The sequence below is a fragment of the Salmo trutta genome, chromosome 8 (genome assembly GCF_901001165.1).
Source record: "Salmo trutta chromosome 8, fSalTru1.1, whole genome shotgun sequence".
Lineage (NCBI taxonomy): Eukaryota > Metazoa > Chordata > Actinopteri > Salmoniformes > Salmonidae > Salmo > Salmo trutta.
This window is the reverse complement of record NC_042964.1, coordinates 38,985,759-39,002,322: the sequence shown is the minus strand read 5'-3', so window position 1 is coordinate 39,002,322 and position 16,564 is coordinate 38,985,759. Positions and strand designations below refer to the sequence as shown.

The following is a 16,564-nucleotide window of genomic DNA, read 5'->3' as shown; positions in this document are numbered from 1 at the left end:
CAGCTTGCCGACCAAGTTAATGTGAGAATAAATACATTGCTCCACACACACACACACAGCACAAAGAAAGAACACAATACTGTGTTGTTAGTGAGAGGCTATTGTAGATACACTCTGTGTGCTACTGTGCTACTGTGTTTACTGAGCTGGTGTGAGACATGAAGTAATTCTCTCCATTCACCAGAATGGCAGAGCAGCAACCACCATACAGCTTTTCAACCCTCTCCACCAATGAGATGTGCTGCTTTGCCTCCACTCAAGAAGTACAAGGTCCCAAGAGAAGGGTGGTTTTAAAGTTTTAATCGTTTTATTTTTCCCTTTCTCTTTTCTTTCACTTTTTCAGTCAGTATTCCACTTTGATTCTTCCCCCCTTCCTCCCTGGGCTCATCCGGAATTCCAATATGTCCCGAACAAACATCGCTCTTATCGAGCCGGCCGGAATTCTTATGACAGGGTGATGTGTAACTGTCTGTCACAGTGAAAGGCATGTCGCCATGGGCTGACAATGGCAACCAGAGTGGGAGAAGGGACAGCAGTTTTCTGTCTGGAAACAAATAACACTTTTCCCCCACTGAATTTTTCCATGGTTCAGTGGAATGGAATTCTGGGTAAATGGGATTGAGTATTCCCATAGTAAAACCCAGTGTTGGCAGCAGTAACACACACTGAACCCCCCAGCAGCCATATTAGTATTCAACAGGGGCAGCGCTTAAGCTAAACACAATTAGACTCTTTCATGCTCAGGGAATGGCACTGGCATCCGTGACTCCGTGTTTGTAAGGGGTTGGAGGCTCGTTCAGAATTATTGTGTTTGTTGTGTTGCTTGGACTGCTGCGACTCCTCGTGCTTACAGAATACTCCTGGACAAGCCCCTTCCTTGAGGCTACAGGGCTGCTTGAGGAAAACATACATCCCTGAACCTTTGCACTTCCAGCGAGTCACCCCATCCTCCCCCCCCTGTCCACTCCTACTCCTCTTTTTCCTGATTAGACCCCCTACCTCCCTGAACTTTCACCCCTCCCTCATCCTCCTCTGCCAGTCTTAACCGCTTCCTCTTCACATGGCAGTGCCCTGTGGCGACGGCTGCGTAGAGCGGCAGGTCATTTCTCTCTCCCGCTGCGATTAAAATGTCCCCGTCGGTCTAGCGCTTTGCCCTGAGTGGAAATTACCCGGTTCTCCACTTTCCCTTCACTCCTGCTCTCTACTACCCATCAAACTGCTGTGTCCCTCTCTCTCCATCCATCCCTCACAGAGGTCATAACAGAGTGTCAGAATAGAAAGATGTAATTTTCCATGCTGAAAACATATTAAATCACACAGTAGGCTTCTGAAAAACACAGGAAAATGTCACTGAAAGAACAACTGGTCTCGCTCACTCACAGGTTAGGGACAACATGTTGTCAATCTGTATATAACCCATCTGTCCATGATGATTCAAGTGTTGATCAAGTCTATAAAAGAATGAACCAAGGATCATGCTTTCATCCAATCAGACTCAGAGCCTGTCTTCTGGACAACAGCATCATCAAAAACAACAGACTTTATGATCACATCCCTCTCTCTTAGTTTTTTAAATTTTACCTTTATTTAACTAGGCAAGTCAGTTAAGAACACATTTTTATTTACAATGACGGCCTAGGAACTGCCTCGTTCAGGGGCAGAACGACACATTTTTACCTTGTCAGCTCGGGGATTCGATCTTGCAACCTTTCGGTTACAAGTCCAACACTCTAACCACGAGGCTACCTGCCGCCCCGGCAGTTCACATAATAACTCTGCGTCTTCCTGTGTCGTCTATCTGTAAAGTATTTGTCTGTATTCATCACAACTCCTGTCAAAGAATGAGTCTGGATGACTAAACAACCGCATGACAATAGACTTTATAAATACTATGATTCTCTCTTTTAGGGTCTAGTGGTTTCTAGTCCAAGACTTGTCTTTATAACAAGTAGTGTTATTTTGCTTACTCTCTCTGCTCCTCTCTCCCTCCAAGTTAACATTCATTCCTGGTTCCTACAGTGGCTTGCGAAAGTTCTCACCCCCTTGGCATTTTTCCTATTTTGTTGCCTTACAACCTGGAATTAAAATAGATTTTTTGGGGGGTTTGTATCATTTGATTTACACAACATGCCTACCACTTTGAAGATGCTAAATATTTATTATTGTGAAACAAACAAGAAATAAGACAGCTGCAATTCTCTTGGGGTATGTCTCTATAAGTTTGGCATATCTAGCCACTGGGATTTTTGCCCATTCTTCAAGGCAAAACTGCTCCAGCTCCAAGTTGGATGGGTTCCGCAATCTTTAAGTCATACCACAGATTCTCAATTGGATTGAGGTCTGGGCTTTGACTAGGCCATTCCAATACATTTAAAATGTTTCCCCTTAAACCACTCGAGTGTTGCTTTTGCAGTATGCTTAGGGTCATTGTCCTGCTGGAAGGTGAACCTTCGTCCCAGTCTCAAATCTCTGGAAGACAAGAATTTCCCTGTATTTAGCGCCATCCATCATTCCTTCAATTCTGACTAGTTTCCCAGTCCCTGCTGATGAAAAACATCCCCACAGCATGATGTTGTCCCCACCATGTTTCACTGTGGGGATGGTTTTCTCGGGGTGATGAGAGGTATTGGGTTTGCGCAAAGACATGGCGTTTTCCTTGATGGCCAAAAAGTAGAGGTCGACCGATTATGATTTTTCAACGCCGAGGCCGATTATTAGAGGACCAAAAAAGCCGATACCGATTAAATCGGACAATTTTTATATATTTGAAATAATGACAATTACAACAATACTGAATGAACAATGAACACTTATTTTAACTTAATATAATACATAAATAAAATATATTTAGTCTCAAATAAATAATGAAACATGCTCAATTTGGTTTAAATAATGAAAATACAGTGTTGGAGAGAAAGTAAAAGTGCAATATGTGCCATGTAAAAAAGCTAACGTTTAAGTTCCTTGCTCAGACAATATGAAATCTGGTGGTTCAATATTCCTAGTTCTTCAATATTCCCAGTAAGGAAATACTAGATTGCAGTTATTAAAGGAATTATGACGCGTCGACTATTTCTCTCTATACCATTTGTATTTCATATAACTTTGACTATTGGATGTTCTAATAGGCACTTTAGTATCGCCAGGCTAATCTCAGGAGTTGATAGGCTTGAAGTCATAAACAGCACTGTGATCAAGCATTGCTAAGAGCTGCTGGCAAACGCAGTAAAGTTTGAATGAATGCTTACGAGCCTGCTGCTGCCTACCACCGCTCAGTCAGACTGCTCTATCAAATATCAAATCATAGACTTAATTATAATAAACACAGAAATACGAGCCTTTGTTCATTAATATGGTCAAATCCGGAAACTATCATTTCGAAAACAAAACGTTTATTGTTTCAGTGAAATATGGAACCGTTCCGTATTTTATCAAAACGGGTGGCAACCCTAAGTCTAAATATTGCTGTTACATTGCACAACCTTCAATGTTGTCATAATTATGTAAAATTCTGGCAAATTAGTTCGCAACGAGCCAGGCGGTCAAACTGTTGCATATACACTTACTCTGCGTGCAATGAACGAAAGAGAAGTGACACAATTTCCCTAGTTAATATTTCCTGCCAGCATACATTTCTTAACTAAATATGCAGGTTTAAAAATATATACTTCTGTGCATTGATTTTAAGAAAGGCAAAATATGTTTATGGTTAGGTACATTCGTGCAACAATTGTGCTTTTTCATTAATGTGCCTTTGTTAAATCATCACCCGTTTGGCGAAGTAGGCTGTGATTCGATGATAAACTAACAGGCACCGCATTGATTATATGCAACGCAGGACAGGCTAGATAAACTAGTAATATCATGAACTATGTGTAGTTAACTAGTGATTATGTGAAGATTGATTGTTTTTTTATAAGTTAAGTTTAATGCTAGCTAGCAACTTACCTTGGCTCCTTGCTGCACTCGCGTAACAGGTGGTCAGCCTGCCACGCAATTTCCTAGTGGAATGCAATGTAAATCGGCCATAATCGGCATCCAAAAATGCTGATTACCAATTGTTATGAAAACTTGAAAATCAGCCCTAATTAGTCGGTCGACCTCTACCAAAAAGCTCAATTTTAGTCTCATCTGACCAGAGTACCTTCTTCCATATGTTTGGGGAGTCTCCCACATGCCTTTTGGCAAACACCAAATGTGTTTGTTTATTATTTTTTTTCTTTAAGCAATGGCTTTTTTCTGGCCACTCTTCCGTAAAGCCCAGCTCTGTGGAGTGTATGGCTTAAAGTGGTCCTATGGACAGATACTCCAATCTCGGCTGTGGAGTTTTGCAGATCCTTCAGGGTTACCTTTGGTCTCTTTGTCGCCTCTCTGATTAAATGCCCTCCTCGCCTGGTCCATGAGTTTTGGTGGGCGGCCCTCTCTTGGCAGCTTTCTTGTGGTGCCATATTCTTTCAATTATTTTTTTTTATAATGGATTTAAAATGGTGCTCCATGGGATGTTAAAGTTTTGGATATTTTTTTATAACCCAACCCTGATCTGTACTTCTCCACAACTTTGTCCCTGACCTGTTTGGAGAGCTCCTTGGTCTTCAGGGTGCCGCTTGCTTGGTGGTGCCCCTTGCTTAGTGGTGTTGCAGACTCTGGGGCCTTTCAGAACAGGTGTATATAGACACACTGAGATCATGTGACACTTAAAGTCCACCTGTGTGCAATCTAACTAATTATGTGACTTCTGAAGGTAATTGGTTGCACCAGATCTTATTTAGGGGCTTCATAGCAAAGGGGGTGAATACATACACACGCACCACTTTTCAAATTTAGTTTTTTTCAATAAATAATTTATTTCATTTCACTTCACCAATTTGGATTATTTTGTGCATGTCCATTTCATGAAATCCATATAAAATCCATTTAAAATTACAGGTTTTAATGCAACACAATAGGAAAAAAGGCAAGGAGGACGAATACTTTTGCAAGGCACTGTATCTGCAAAGGTACTGAAGCTGCATGGTTCTAATGGAAAGCCTGGTTGGAGGAGAAGTCATTTCCTGTCCTTTGTTCTTGAACTCACAGAGCCTCACACTTCACTTTATTCATCCGCCTCTCAGCCTGCCTGTGTACAGCCAATCAACACGTCCCAAGGCCAAACCTGGAGACGACCAGGCTGAGAGTGCGGCCTCTAGTCACCTTACTGCATTACATACATAGTTATGATTGGGGGAAAAAAGGATCTAGAAGGCAATCGCAAAGTGCACCAAGGCCATGTCAATTTAAGCCTTGAAATGAATAGAATGTAAAAAGTGAACTAAAATAAATAACCTACTGAACAAGGTCAGAAAGTGAAATAAACCATTTGCGAGTTCTAAATGGAGCCTGTGTGGGCTGTCATAGACGCGCCATTTTATGTCCAAATATACAAACACGAAAAACAAAAACAAACTGATGTCACCCAATTGTCAGCGTAACAGCAAAAACAAAAAAACTGTATGGTAACCACACGCAGCATAACACTGGGCATGCTATTAGCATTGCTTCAAAACTATACTCATTTCCACAAACTAGATGTAAAAACAAACATGTTTCTACCTATACCCAACCACATCACACGTAGTTGACCTCAACAGTCAAAATGACATCACTCAATACAATGAAGGCGTCTACCCACAGTAGTTTACCCGCAAACTACACTCACAGACATGCTATAAATACCATGTCAACTTTCATGTCTCCAAGTAACTGAATCTCAATTGTAAACTGTGCAACACCTTTATAAGTTACATTTTTCAACAAAATTCTAATCCGACAGAAGCAATAGCTTCAACACCAGCAGTTTGTCCTAGTAAGGTGGCAAAAACCAAGGCAGTATTTTTTAAAGTCAGTCGCCTCAGTGACATCATGTCTTACCTCTCTTCACGCTCTCGGTGGGATCCTCCAGTCTACGGAGAGATTTAGTCCGCATTAGTGACAGCCCGGGCTAGACAAACACTACTCACAAAAAACCTCTAACCCATCCCAGAACCACCACTCTGCCACGGCAACTACGTCGCACCACAACAGTCCACGTACCAATGAGAGGAACCAGAGAGACAGACAAATGGTGGCTTGTATTGACAGACTCCTCTGAGAAGCAGAAGGGAGATCAGAGTGGTTGAGTTTGAGGGTTACTGTCACAATGCAGCAGTTTGTTTACTTTACAAAGAGATTAGAGAACGAGAGAGGGAACAAGAGAGACAGAGAGAATAAGAAAGAGAATGAGAAAGCGAGCGAGAGAGAGAGAGAGAGAGAGAGAAAGAGGGACACTGACTTCAGCATCAAGTCACCACTATCCCACTCACAACATTCCAAACACACAACAGCCCCTATTCAATACATCAGAGAAGAGAGGGAGGGAGAGAGAAGGAGCAAATAAGAGGGAGGGAGAGAAAGAGGGACAGGAGAGAGAGAGAGATGAGGAAGACAGTGGGTGAGGCCCAGGGAGAGGGAGATCAGAAATCAAGGGACAGCCAAGACAGGAGCCAGAGAAGAGTTGACAGCGTTTTGATAAAACAGCTTTCATTAAGGAGACTCATGTTCAACTCCTGTGGCGAGTCGTACACCCAGAACGATCATGTAGAGCAGGCATATCGCAGGACAGCCGGGAGAGAAGAGGAAGGGAGGGAGGGAGAAAAAGAGGGGAAGAAAGATAATGGTTTCTATCTCCCGCCATCGCTACAGTACATATCTACCCTGGCGCACACAAAACGACTTACGCCCAGGCCCAGTAAGGGAATGGCTGATGTGGCTGAAATGCTGTTATCACTGCTAAAGCATCGAGGTCATCCTGCAGGGCAGGCAGGCAGGCTTGGAGGGTTCTGGTGTCCTTTCTGGGAATGTTCTCACACACTGGATACTTTCTGAGAAGGGACACATACACTGCCACCACACTGTTACTAACATGGACTCGAGAGCTATTGAGCACATACCAGTGAATCCTCTTTAAAAAAAAAAGGGACATAGTAAATGAATTTGAAATGAATGTTATGAAATGCATCTCGCCTTCACTCTTGCCCTCTCCCCCCCTCTCTCTCTCTCCCCCCCTCTCTCTCTCTCCCCCGCTCTCTGTCTCTCTCCCCCGCTCTCTGTATTTGACAAGAGCAGCAGGATATTGGCATCTTGAGTGAGAAGTTGACCCTTCGCCTCACTCTTGACTTGTGTATAGTTCTCTCTTCTCCGCTCGCTCTCTCTCTCTCTCTCTATCCCCCCCTCTCTCTCTCCCCCTCTCCCTTTCCAGTCTTCAGAATTGTATATAAAAATCTGCCAAGCACTTTGGCAACTGCTTGTGTGGGCGATCTCTGGCACCACATAGCAAGATGAAAACAGAGAGGAGTGTCAAACTCCCCCGTACTGAACTTTAATGTGAATATAAAACAAGTGATTTAAATCTGTTCTGCACTCCAGTGACAAGGGGATCCGAGCTGTGTTTGTTCTGTTAGGTGTGTGTGTGTGTGTTTAATTAAAAACGTTTATAAAACTCATACTTTCCCTGACCTACTGGTGCTTTCCGTATGCTACTGTAAAACTGTCGTCTAAGCTTTGCACCTGAAATCTGACACCAGGTGTAGAGGGACTAAAGTGTCACTTCACAGCTAGGCTCGCTACTCCCTCCCCCAAGGACTGATGATCAATCTGACACCAGGTGTAGAGGGACTAAAGTGTCACTTCACAGCTAGGCTCGCTACTCCCTCCCCCAAGGACTGATGATCAATCTGACACCAGGTGTAGAGGGACTAAAGCATCACTTCACAGCTAGGCTCGCTACTCCCTCCCCCAAGGACTGACGATCAATCAATATTCACATCAGCAATCAATCAGCAGCAGGGTAGTGCATAATCACACTGTTCACCTAAATACATCCTCTCTAGGTTTCTTACTAGGTTCTGGCCTTTCTAGGGAGTTTTTCCTAGCCACCGTGCTTCTACACCTGCATTGCTTGCTGTCTGGGGTTTTAGGCTGGGTTTCTGTACAGCACTTTGAGATATCAGCTGATCTAAGAAGGGCTTTATAAATAAATTTGATTCAAGCAGAACAACTTTATGAGCAATTAAAGAGCCCATCCAGTCTTCATCCACCCACCTATTCTGATTATCACTTAGAGAGAGACTCTGGATGAAAGCCTTGGTGTGGGTTGGCAGCAGTAAAGACGGGGACACACACAGAGAGAGAGACAGAAACACACGATGAGTGACACGCACAGTCTCATTGTTCCCTTGGGCGGAGTCGGACGCCATCTCTCGCTCTGTCCATCTCTGTCACACAAGCCACTTGTGTCCCCACACCACACTACGGACGATGACATCATCTGCTATGAGTAATGACAGTTTGACAAGTGCAGTGTGTGACTAGTACAGTGCACACACACACACCCTGTATGTTTGGGATCTATAGTGTTATCGTCTATCGTATCAAACAAGGAATGCAACAATATTAGTACACTGCATGACAGGATTGAGAAAGAACGTGCCTAGATTCAGCAGTAGTAAACAGACTGTGTGGCACCACTACTGAGACACACAGCTGTGATTCTTACAGTCCCACGGTTACCAGCCAGGCAACACAGGACAGGTGGGAGATGTCATAAGAGTCAGAGAACCAACAATAAAATAACAGGTATACACACCCAAAATATATAAGAGAAAGAGAGAAAGAAAGAGAGAAAGAGAAAAAGAGAAAGAGAGAAAGAGCGAAAGAGAGAAAGAAAGAGAGAGAAAGAGAAAGAGAGAAAGAGAAAGAGCGAAAGAGAGAAAGAGAAAGAGAGAAAGAGAAAGAAAGAGAGAAAGAGAAAGAAAGAGAAAGAAAGAGAAAGAAAGAGAAAGAGAGAAAGAGAAATAGAGAGAAAAAGAAAGAGAAAAAGAGAAGAGAAAGAGGAGAGAAAGAGAGAAAGAGAAAAAGAAAGAGAAAAAGAGAAGAGAAAGAGAGAAGAGAAAGAGAGAAAGAGAAAGAGAGAAAGAGAGAAAGAGAAAGAAAAAGAGAAAGAGAGAAAGAGAAAGAGAGAAAGAGAAAAAGAGAGAAAGAGAGAGAAGAAAAAGAGAGAAAGAGAGAAAATGATATCTACACTACTGAAAGACCTCTGCACTAACCTAAGGGCCTGTGTAGAAGCAGTCACAGTCCAGCCATTTCAAGGCTAAGACAGAACTACTCTTCACTGTGAGAACGCATGTTTCACATTAAAACAGAAAGCAGGTTGTTTCGGGTGTGAAAAGTACTGGATGGGACCTCTGTGGCCGTTTTCATTTACCCCAGAAAAATTATTGAATACTGGTTCAGATTTGTTTTTTAAAGGAGCCCCGAGACAGAGAGAGAAACAGAAGCAGAAGCAGTGCCGAGTGCCATTGCTATCTTATATGTTGCTCTTACTGATACAGCTCCGTCCACCACGAGCATACATTCTCCTGGGAGGCCAAAGTTACAGAACAATGAAGCCTAGCGTTTCCCTCTAGGTGCTTATACGGCAACAATTAGACTAGATGCTAAAATGGCTTTGATATCAGTGGGTAGATGCTAACTGGCTACCTGCTGTTCAACACGAGGGGGGTCTGAACTCTAGAAGAGAGAAGAGAAAAAGAGAAAAAGAGAGAAAGAAAAAGAGAGAAAGAGAGAAAGAGAAAGAGAGAAAGAGAGATCTGGTAACATACATCACTCCCCCTTTCATCTCTACCTCCATAGCACAGACATGTGAGGTCTAGATTGTTTATCAAACACGGCTGGTCAGTAGGGAGAGGGGGGATGGAGAGAGTACTCTGGTTCCTTTGATATCTACACTACTGAAAGACCTCTGCACTAACCTAAGGGCCTGTGTAGAAGCAGTCACAGTCCAGCCATTTCAAGGCTAAGACAGAACTACTCTTCACTGTGAGAACGCATGTTTCACATTAAAACAGAAAGCAGGTTGTTTCGGGTGTGAAAAGTAACTGGATGGGACCTCTGTGCCGTTTTCATTTACCCCAGAAAAATTATTGAATACTGGTTCAGATTTGTTTTTTAAAGGAGCCCCGAGACAGAGAGAGAAACAGAAGCAGAAGCAGTGCCGAGTGCCATTTGCTATCTTATATGTTGCTCTTACTGATACAGCTCCGTCCACCACGAGCATACATTCTCCTGGGAGGCCAAAGTTACAGAACAATATGAAGCCTAGCGTTTCCCTCTAGGTGCTTATACGGCAAACAATTAGACTAGATGCTAAAATGGCTTTGATATCAGTGGGTAGATGCTAACTGGCTACCTGCTGTTCAACACGAGGGGGGTCTGAACTCTACCTCTATCCCTCTGACAACCCAGCATGTAATGTTTGAAGCCACGCTCACACACACACACACACACACACACACACACACACACACACACACACACACACACACACACACGTTGACAACTTGATGTGTTACACTACAGAAAAAACAAATCTCCCTTTTTTTAAGCTGCTGGCACATAACTTGAATAATTGAGAGAGCCTCTCTCTCCTAGCAGTTAGAAATATGAGTGTTTTAAGATGGGAGATCGAGAGTGAGGAGAGAAACGTCCTTCATGCAGAATTCATTACAGAGATAGTAAGATGCCAGTGCTGCTGACCAGAGCAGAGTGGCTGAGAGGGAAGAAGACTGCAGCTTGGCACTGGAGCAGGCTGCATTAAACTGGTTACAAATCCCTATGGAGCCATCTCAGCTCCAGGACAGTACAGCAGTATGGGAAAGGGGGGGAAACCTAGACAGTTGTACAACAATGCATTCAACTGAAATATGTCTTCTGCATTTAACCCAACCCTTCTGAATCAGAGAGGTGCAGGGGGCTTCCTTAATCAACATCCATGTCTTCGGCGCCCGGGGAACAGTGGGTTAACTGCCTTGCTCAGGGGCAGAATGACAGACTTTTGCCTTGTCAGCTCAGGGATTCGATCCAGCAACCTTTCGGTTACTGGCCCAACGCTCCTACCTGCCAGGCTACCTGCCGAGGCGTTTTGCAACGGAAAACCAAATATCGGTGTTCTTATCGGACAAGTTCAGAACGTAACTTGCTCACTACTGAACACGACCCTAGTGAGCATGGGCTTGCGTCTAGCTCCTCCTGCCACCTGCCTGGCCAGCAGAATGCTGACCTGTAGTACTGCTCCTAGCTCCTCCTGCCTGGCCAGCAGAATGCTGGACTGTAGTACTGCTCCTAGCTCCTCCTGCCTCCTGCCTGGCCAGCAGAATGCTGGACTGTAGTACTGCTCCTAGCTCCTCCTGCCACCTGCAGAATGCTGGACTGTAGTACTGCTCTTAGCTCCTCCTGCCTCCTGCCTGGCCAGCAGAATGCTGGACTGTAGTACTGCTCCTAGCTCCTCCTGCCTGGCCAGCAGAATGCTGGACTGTAGTACTGCTCCTAGCTCCTCCTGCCTGGCCAGCAGAATGCTGGACTGTAGTACTGCTCCTAGCTCCTCCTGCCTGGCCAGCAGAATGCTGGACTGTAGTACTGCTCCTAGCTCCTCCTGCCTGGCCAGCAGAATGCTGGACTGTAGTACTGCTCCTAGCTCCTCCTGCCACCTGCCTGGCCAGCAGAATGCCAGGCCCAACAAAAGGAGGGAGTTTAGTACTACCCAAGACGTCAGTTCAAATATAGGGACATTTGCTTTCACAAACGCTCACAAGTCCTTACTGATTCTGCACATACATATACAGACATGTACATTCTACATACAGAGAGATAAACTGATACTTTACATATACAGACATGTACATTCTACATCCTGAGAGATAAAAGACCCTGCTGATATTTTACGTATACATACATACATACATACATACATACATACATACATACATACATACATACATACATACATACATACATACATACATACATACATACATACATACATACATACATAACATACATACATACATACATACATACATACATACATACATACATACATACATACATACATACATACATACATACATACATACATACATACATACATACATACATATACACATACATACATACATACATACACAGACATGTACATTCTACATCCAGAGAGATAAAGACCCTGCTGATACTTTACATATACAGACATGTACATTCTACACCCAGAAGGATAAAGACCAGTGGTGATACTCATTAAACTTGAGTATAAGTAAAGAAGCGTTAATAGAAAATTACTCAAGTAAAAGTGAACAGTAAAATACTACTTGAGTAAAAGAAAGTATTTGGTTTTAAATACACTTCAGTATCAAAAGTATTAATAATTTCAAATTCCTTATATTATGCAAACCAGACAGCAGATAGCCAGGGGTACACTACAACACTGTGATATTCATTTACAGATAGCCAGGGGTACACTACAAGACTGTGATATTAATTTACAAATGAACCACACGGTTAGTGAGTCCGCCAGATCAGAGGCAGTATGGATGACCAGGGATGTTCTCTTGATAAGTGTGTGAATTGAAAATATAACAAGTACTTTTGGGTGTCAGAGAAAATGTATGGAGTAAAAAGTACATTATTTTCTTGAGGAATGTAGTGAAGTAAAAGTTGTCAAAAATATAAATAGTAAAGTAAAGACAACCTACTTAAGTGTACTTTAAAGTATTTTTACACCACTGATTAAGACCCTGCTGATACATCAAAGGGCACAGTGCATTACACATACTGTGTTCAAGCAGACTGAAGTGGCAGTCTGAAATGTCATCATCTCACCACATCCCCTCGCTCTCCATCCCTCTCTCTCTCTCTCTCTCTCACCAACCCCACACCTCAGCAGATAACCCACTGACAGACAGCACCTGTACCACAGAACACTACCTACAGTAGCAACCAAGGCTTCTGCTACTGTCTGGGGGATGAGATAACCCACTGACAGACAGCACCTGATTGTCTCAGCAGCTCTGTGGTGTGTGTGTGTGTGTGTGTGTGTGTGTGTGTGTGTGTGTGTGTGTGTGTGTGTGTGTAAAGCAAAGTGTGCACCTGTGTATGTTTGTGTGTGTTGAGAATTTCTCTGCAGGGTCTATGGCCAGAGATTAAAATGGCAGTGAGATGGAAGGCGGAGGGCCCTAAACTCAATGTTCCCTTTGTAGTGGGTATCACAGATTGATGAGAAGCTCAACTCTCCACAACACCAGCTCTGTTCCCCTGCTCCTGCCTCCAGCACAGTGATGACATGCTGCTACACAGGGAATGGGACATTTTTGAGTTATTATCAGGCTCAATATGTTCAGAAACACACAAACCAGTTTCTTTCAGGATTCCGTGATCCTGATCGCAATTTTCTTTGCCATTTCCGCATAAAACAGTCAAATCATCGCAATATTAAATCGCATAACACTGACCCATCACCGCAGTACAAAAAGAGGGCTCACAATTTCAACAAATCAGCACATAAATACGGTTAAATCAAGCCACACTTCAACTTTATGGCTAGTCAGGGCAATTTCACAACAAATTGGACAAAATTGTCGCCATCCAAAATGTCAGAATTGCCACAGAAAAATCAAGCATTTTTGCCTGCAAATATCAACAACAAAAAATCCTTGTGAAATCCTGAGTGGCGCAGCGGTCTAAGGCACTGCATCTCAGTGCTAGAAGAGTCACTACAGACCCTGGTTCGATTCCAGGCTGTATCACAACCGGCCGTGATTAGGAGTCTCATAGGCCGGCGCAGCGTCGTCCCAGTGTGGCCGGGGTAGACCGTCATTGTAAATAAGAATTTGTTCTTAACTGACTTGCCTAGTCAAATAAAGGTTAACATTTTATTTCTTTTTTCATACACGTCACAAACGTACATGCGTGTGCACGCACACACAGAATTCATCATTAACAAGCAGTGAGGTGTGAAGTGTGTAATCGGTTTTCATCCCTCTGGCATGTAAAAAAAGCTTAGATACACTGGGCTAAGAGAATAGAGGCAGCCTTTGTTAAGGAGATGCTTGAGGCCTAGATGTCTTTAAATAGGCTGTTGATGTTTAAAAATAACCCACATCACAACCCATATAATCACTAGCCAGTAGCCTGAATGGGGATGCAGAGTGTTACAGCTCCTCTCAGAGCCCAGGTGATTCTCCTCAGAGTGTAGACTGAGCCTTTGGCAGTGAAAAGCTTTAGCCAATCATTAGTGCCCCACAGCCCATCACTGACCCCTCAGAGCTGGTCCAATCAGCAGATAGGACTAGAGTTCGGGGTTCACCAAGTGTCCCATTACCCCAGGACACCTTCCGTCATTCTTTAGCACTCAACGGACACACACACACACACACACACACACACACACACACACACACACACACACACACACACACACACACACACACACACACACACACACACACACACACACGTCCCATAGCAACAGAACCATTACAGCAGTACCAAGGGAATCTCTTTCTCTCTAGCCAACTCTCTCAAACACAGACACACAAGGGATCTGTAAGAAGTCAATGGCATTCATTTCCAGGGACACAGTAGAGCTAATGCACAGCACAGTGACAGACACACACAGTGACAGACACACACAGTGACAGACACACACAGTGACAGACACACACAGTGACAGACACACACAGTGACAGACACACACAGTGACAGACACACACAGTGACAGACACACACAGTGACAGACACACACAAAAGAAAGAAAAGGCATTGCACTGTACTTGTCCACGAGACAATAAAAGTTGAAAAACACACACCTCCGTATCTGGCGGCTGCTCTGCGTCGGGAGGGAGACACCAGCTCCCTGACCATATGAAGTACCTGCATGCTCATAGTGGGGAGGGGGCAACAGTACACACTGGGCGCGGGGAGCCCGCTCTCGCCCTCACAGCCCCGACAACCTCATCCCTCACAGGGTCCTCTGAAATCATCCCAATGCCTTAAAAAGTCCAGATCTCAAATCTTGGATCCCATCTTATCCCCAGGCACCAGGTTTAGGGTCCACAGAGCCCGGATCTTTCCCCAGTCCTAGTTCCTCTTTTTGGGGTGGAGTAGTGGCGGCAGCCCCTCGAGGTTCCAAGGATGATTCCAAGGTTAGCTATAGCCTCCAGTTCCACCCAGTCATCCCTAAGCCTTTTTCCTCTCTGCTCCGATCCAACCTCCCTCTCTCCTCAGTCGCTCTCAGCACCAGCTGCAAGTCCTCAACACTCCCTTACGCGATCACACATGCACGTCGCTAGCACTCACACACACTTTCTCTCCTACCCTGCTACATGTGAATATCTAAGGCAGTAACATTTAGGTCGACCTAGACAGGCAGTCTGTTCTATGCTCTTTCTCTCCAGGGGTCAGCGGTTGTTCTGTCCAGGTAGATGATTTCCTCCCGTCCTCCTAAGGCTCTCACAGGTCCAGCAATACCAGACCACCGCACTCACAGGTCCGGCAATACCAGACCACCGCTCTCACAGGTCCGGCAATACCAGACCACCGCTCTCACAGGTCCAGAAATACCAGACCACCGCTCTCACAGGTCCAGAAATACCAGACCACCGCTCTCACATATCCATTAATACCCAGACCACCGCTCTCACATATCCATTAATACCCAGACCACCGCTCTCACATGTCCATGAATACCAGACCACCGCTCTCACATGTCCATGAATACCAGACCACCGCTCTCACATATCCATTAATACCAGACCACCACTCTCACATGTCCATGAATACCCGACCACCGCTCTCACATATCCATGAATACCAGACCACCGCTCTCACATATCCATGAATACCAGACCACCGCTCTCACATGTCCATGAATACCAGACCACCGCTCTCACATGTCCATGAATACCAGACCACCGCTCTCACATGTCCATGAATACCAGACCACCGCTCTCACATATCCATGAATACCAGACCACCACTCTCACATGTCCATGAATACCAGACCACCGCTCTCACATGTCCAGGTGAAGCAGATCATGCTCAAGTGACGCTCAAATCACACACAATGTCATCTCAACCCGACGGCTAGAAGCTGGAGGTCGTTGGTTTGTTAGCTGCCGTTAGCTGCTCTTCTGAGACTCTCAGGCTCAGCGGAGAGAGTGTTTGTGTTTATTTTCCAGTTGGTGCTCCCACACACACACACACACACACACACACTTATCTTGTTCGGCAGATGCAGTAGAGGTGAACACACGCACCCAGCTCTGAGGAACACAGGGAGGAGACTGGCAGATCTCTCTCTGTTGCTCTCCCTCTCTGTTCAGAGAACTGTGCTGTAGCAGCACACCTGGCAGGCAGAACAGATGAAGGTGGTTTGGATCAATAGCAGCAGTATCCCTGCTCCAAAGACACGCCCCTCTGCTCACATCCACAGCTGGCTAACTCACTGGGGTAAGGCAGTCAGTCCACCCAACTCATCGGTCTCTTGCCCATTTTAATCCTCTCTCACTGTGCTCTGCTCTCTCCTTGTGCTCTGCTCTCTCCCCGTGCTCTGCTCTCTCCCCGTGCTCTGCTCCTCTCTCGTTCCCCCCCTCGAACTCTCCTTCCAAATTCACGTCCCTCCCGCTCTTTCAGTTTCCCCCCCCCCCTCTCTTTGTCGTCCCCG

At 44.7% G+C, this 16,564-nt stretch overlaps 1 protein-coding gene across 3 annotated transcripts in view; it reads right to left on the bottom strand.

Annotated features, from left to right (window-relative positions):
• Positions 1-16,564, bottom strand: part of usp6nl (USP6 N-terminal like) — a 65,942-nt gene that overhangs the window by 22,998 nt on the left and 26,380 nt on the right. Inside the window, exon 1 of one of the 3 annotated variants that reach the window (XM_029761239.1) lies at positions 14,709-16,444. The exons of 1 other annotated variant lie outside the window; for it this stretch is intronic. In XM_029761239.1, the coding sequence (XP_029617099.1) occupies positions 14,709-14,784 (76 nt within the window). In that variant the 5' untranslated portion in view covers positions 14,785-16,444. Of the gene's footprint in view, positions 1-5,907; positions 6,246-14,708; positions 16,445-16,564 lie in introns of those variants that run through there. One more of the 3 variants, XM_029761240.1, reaches the window with a different exon arrangement.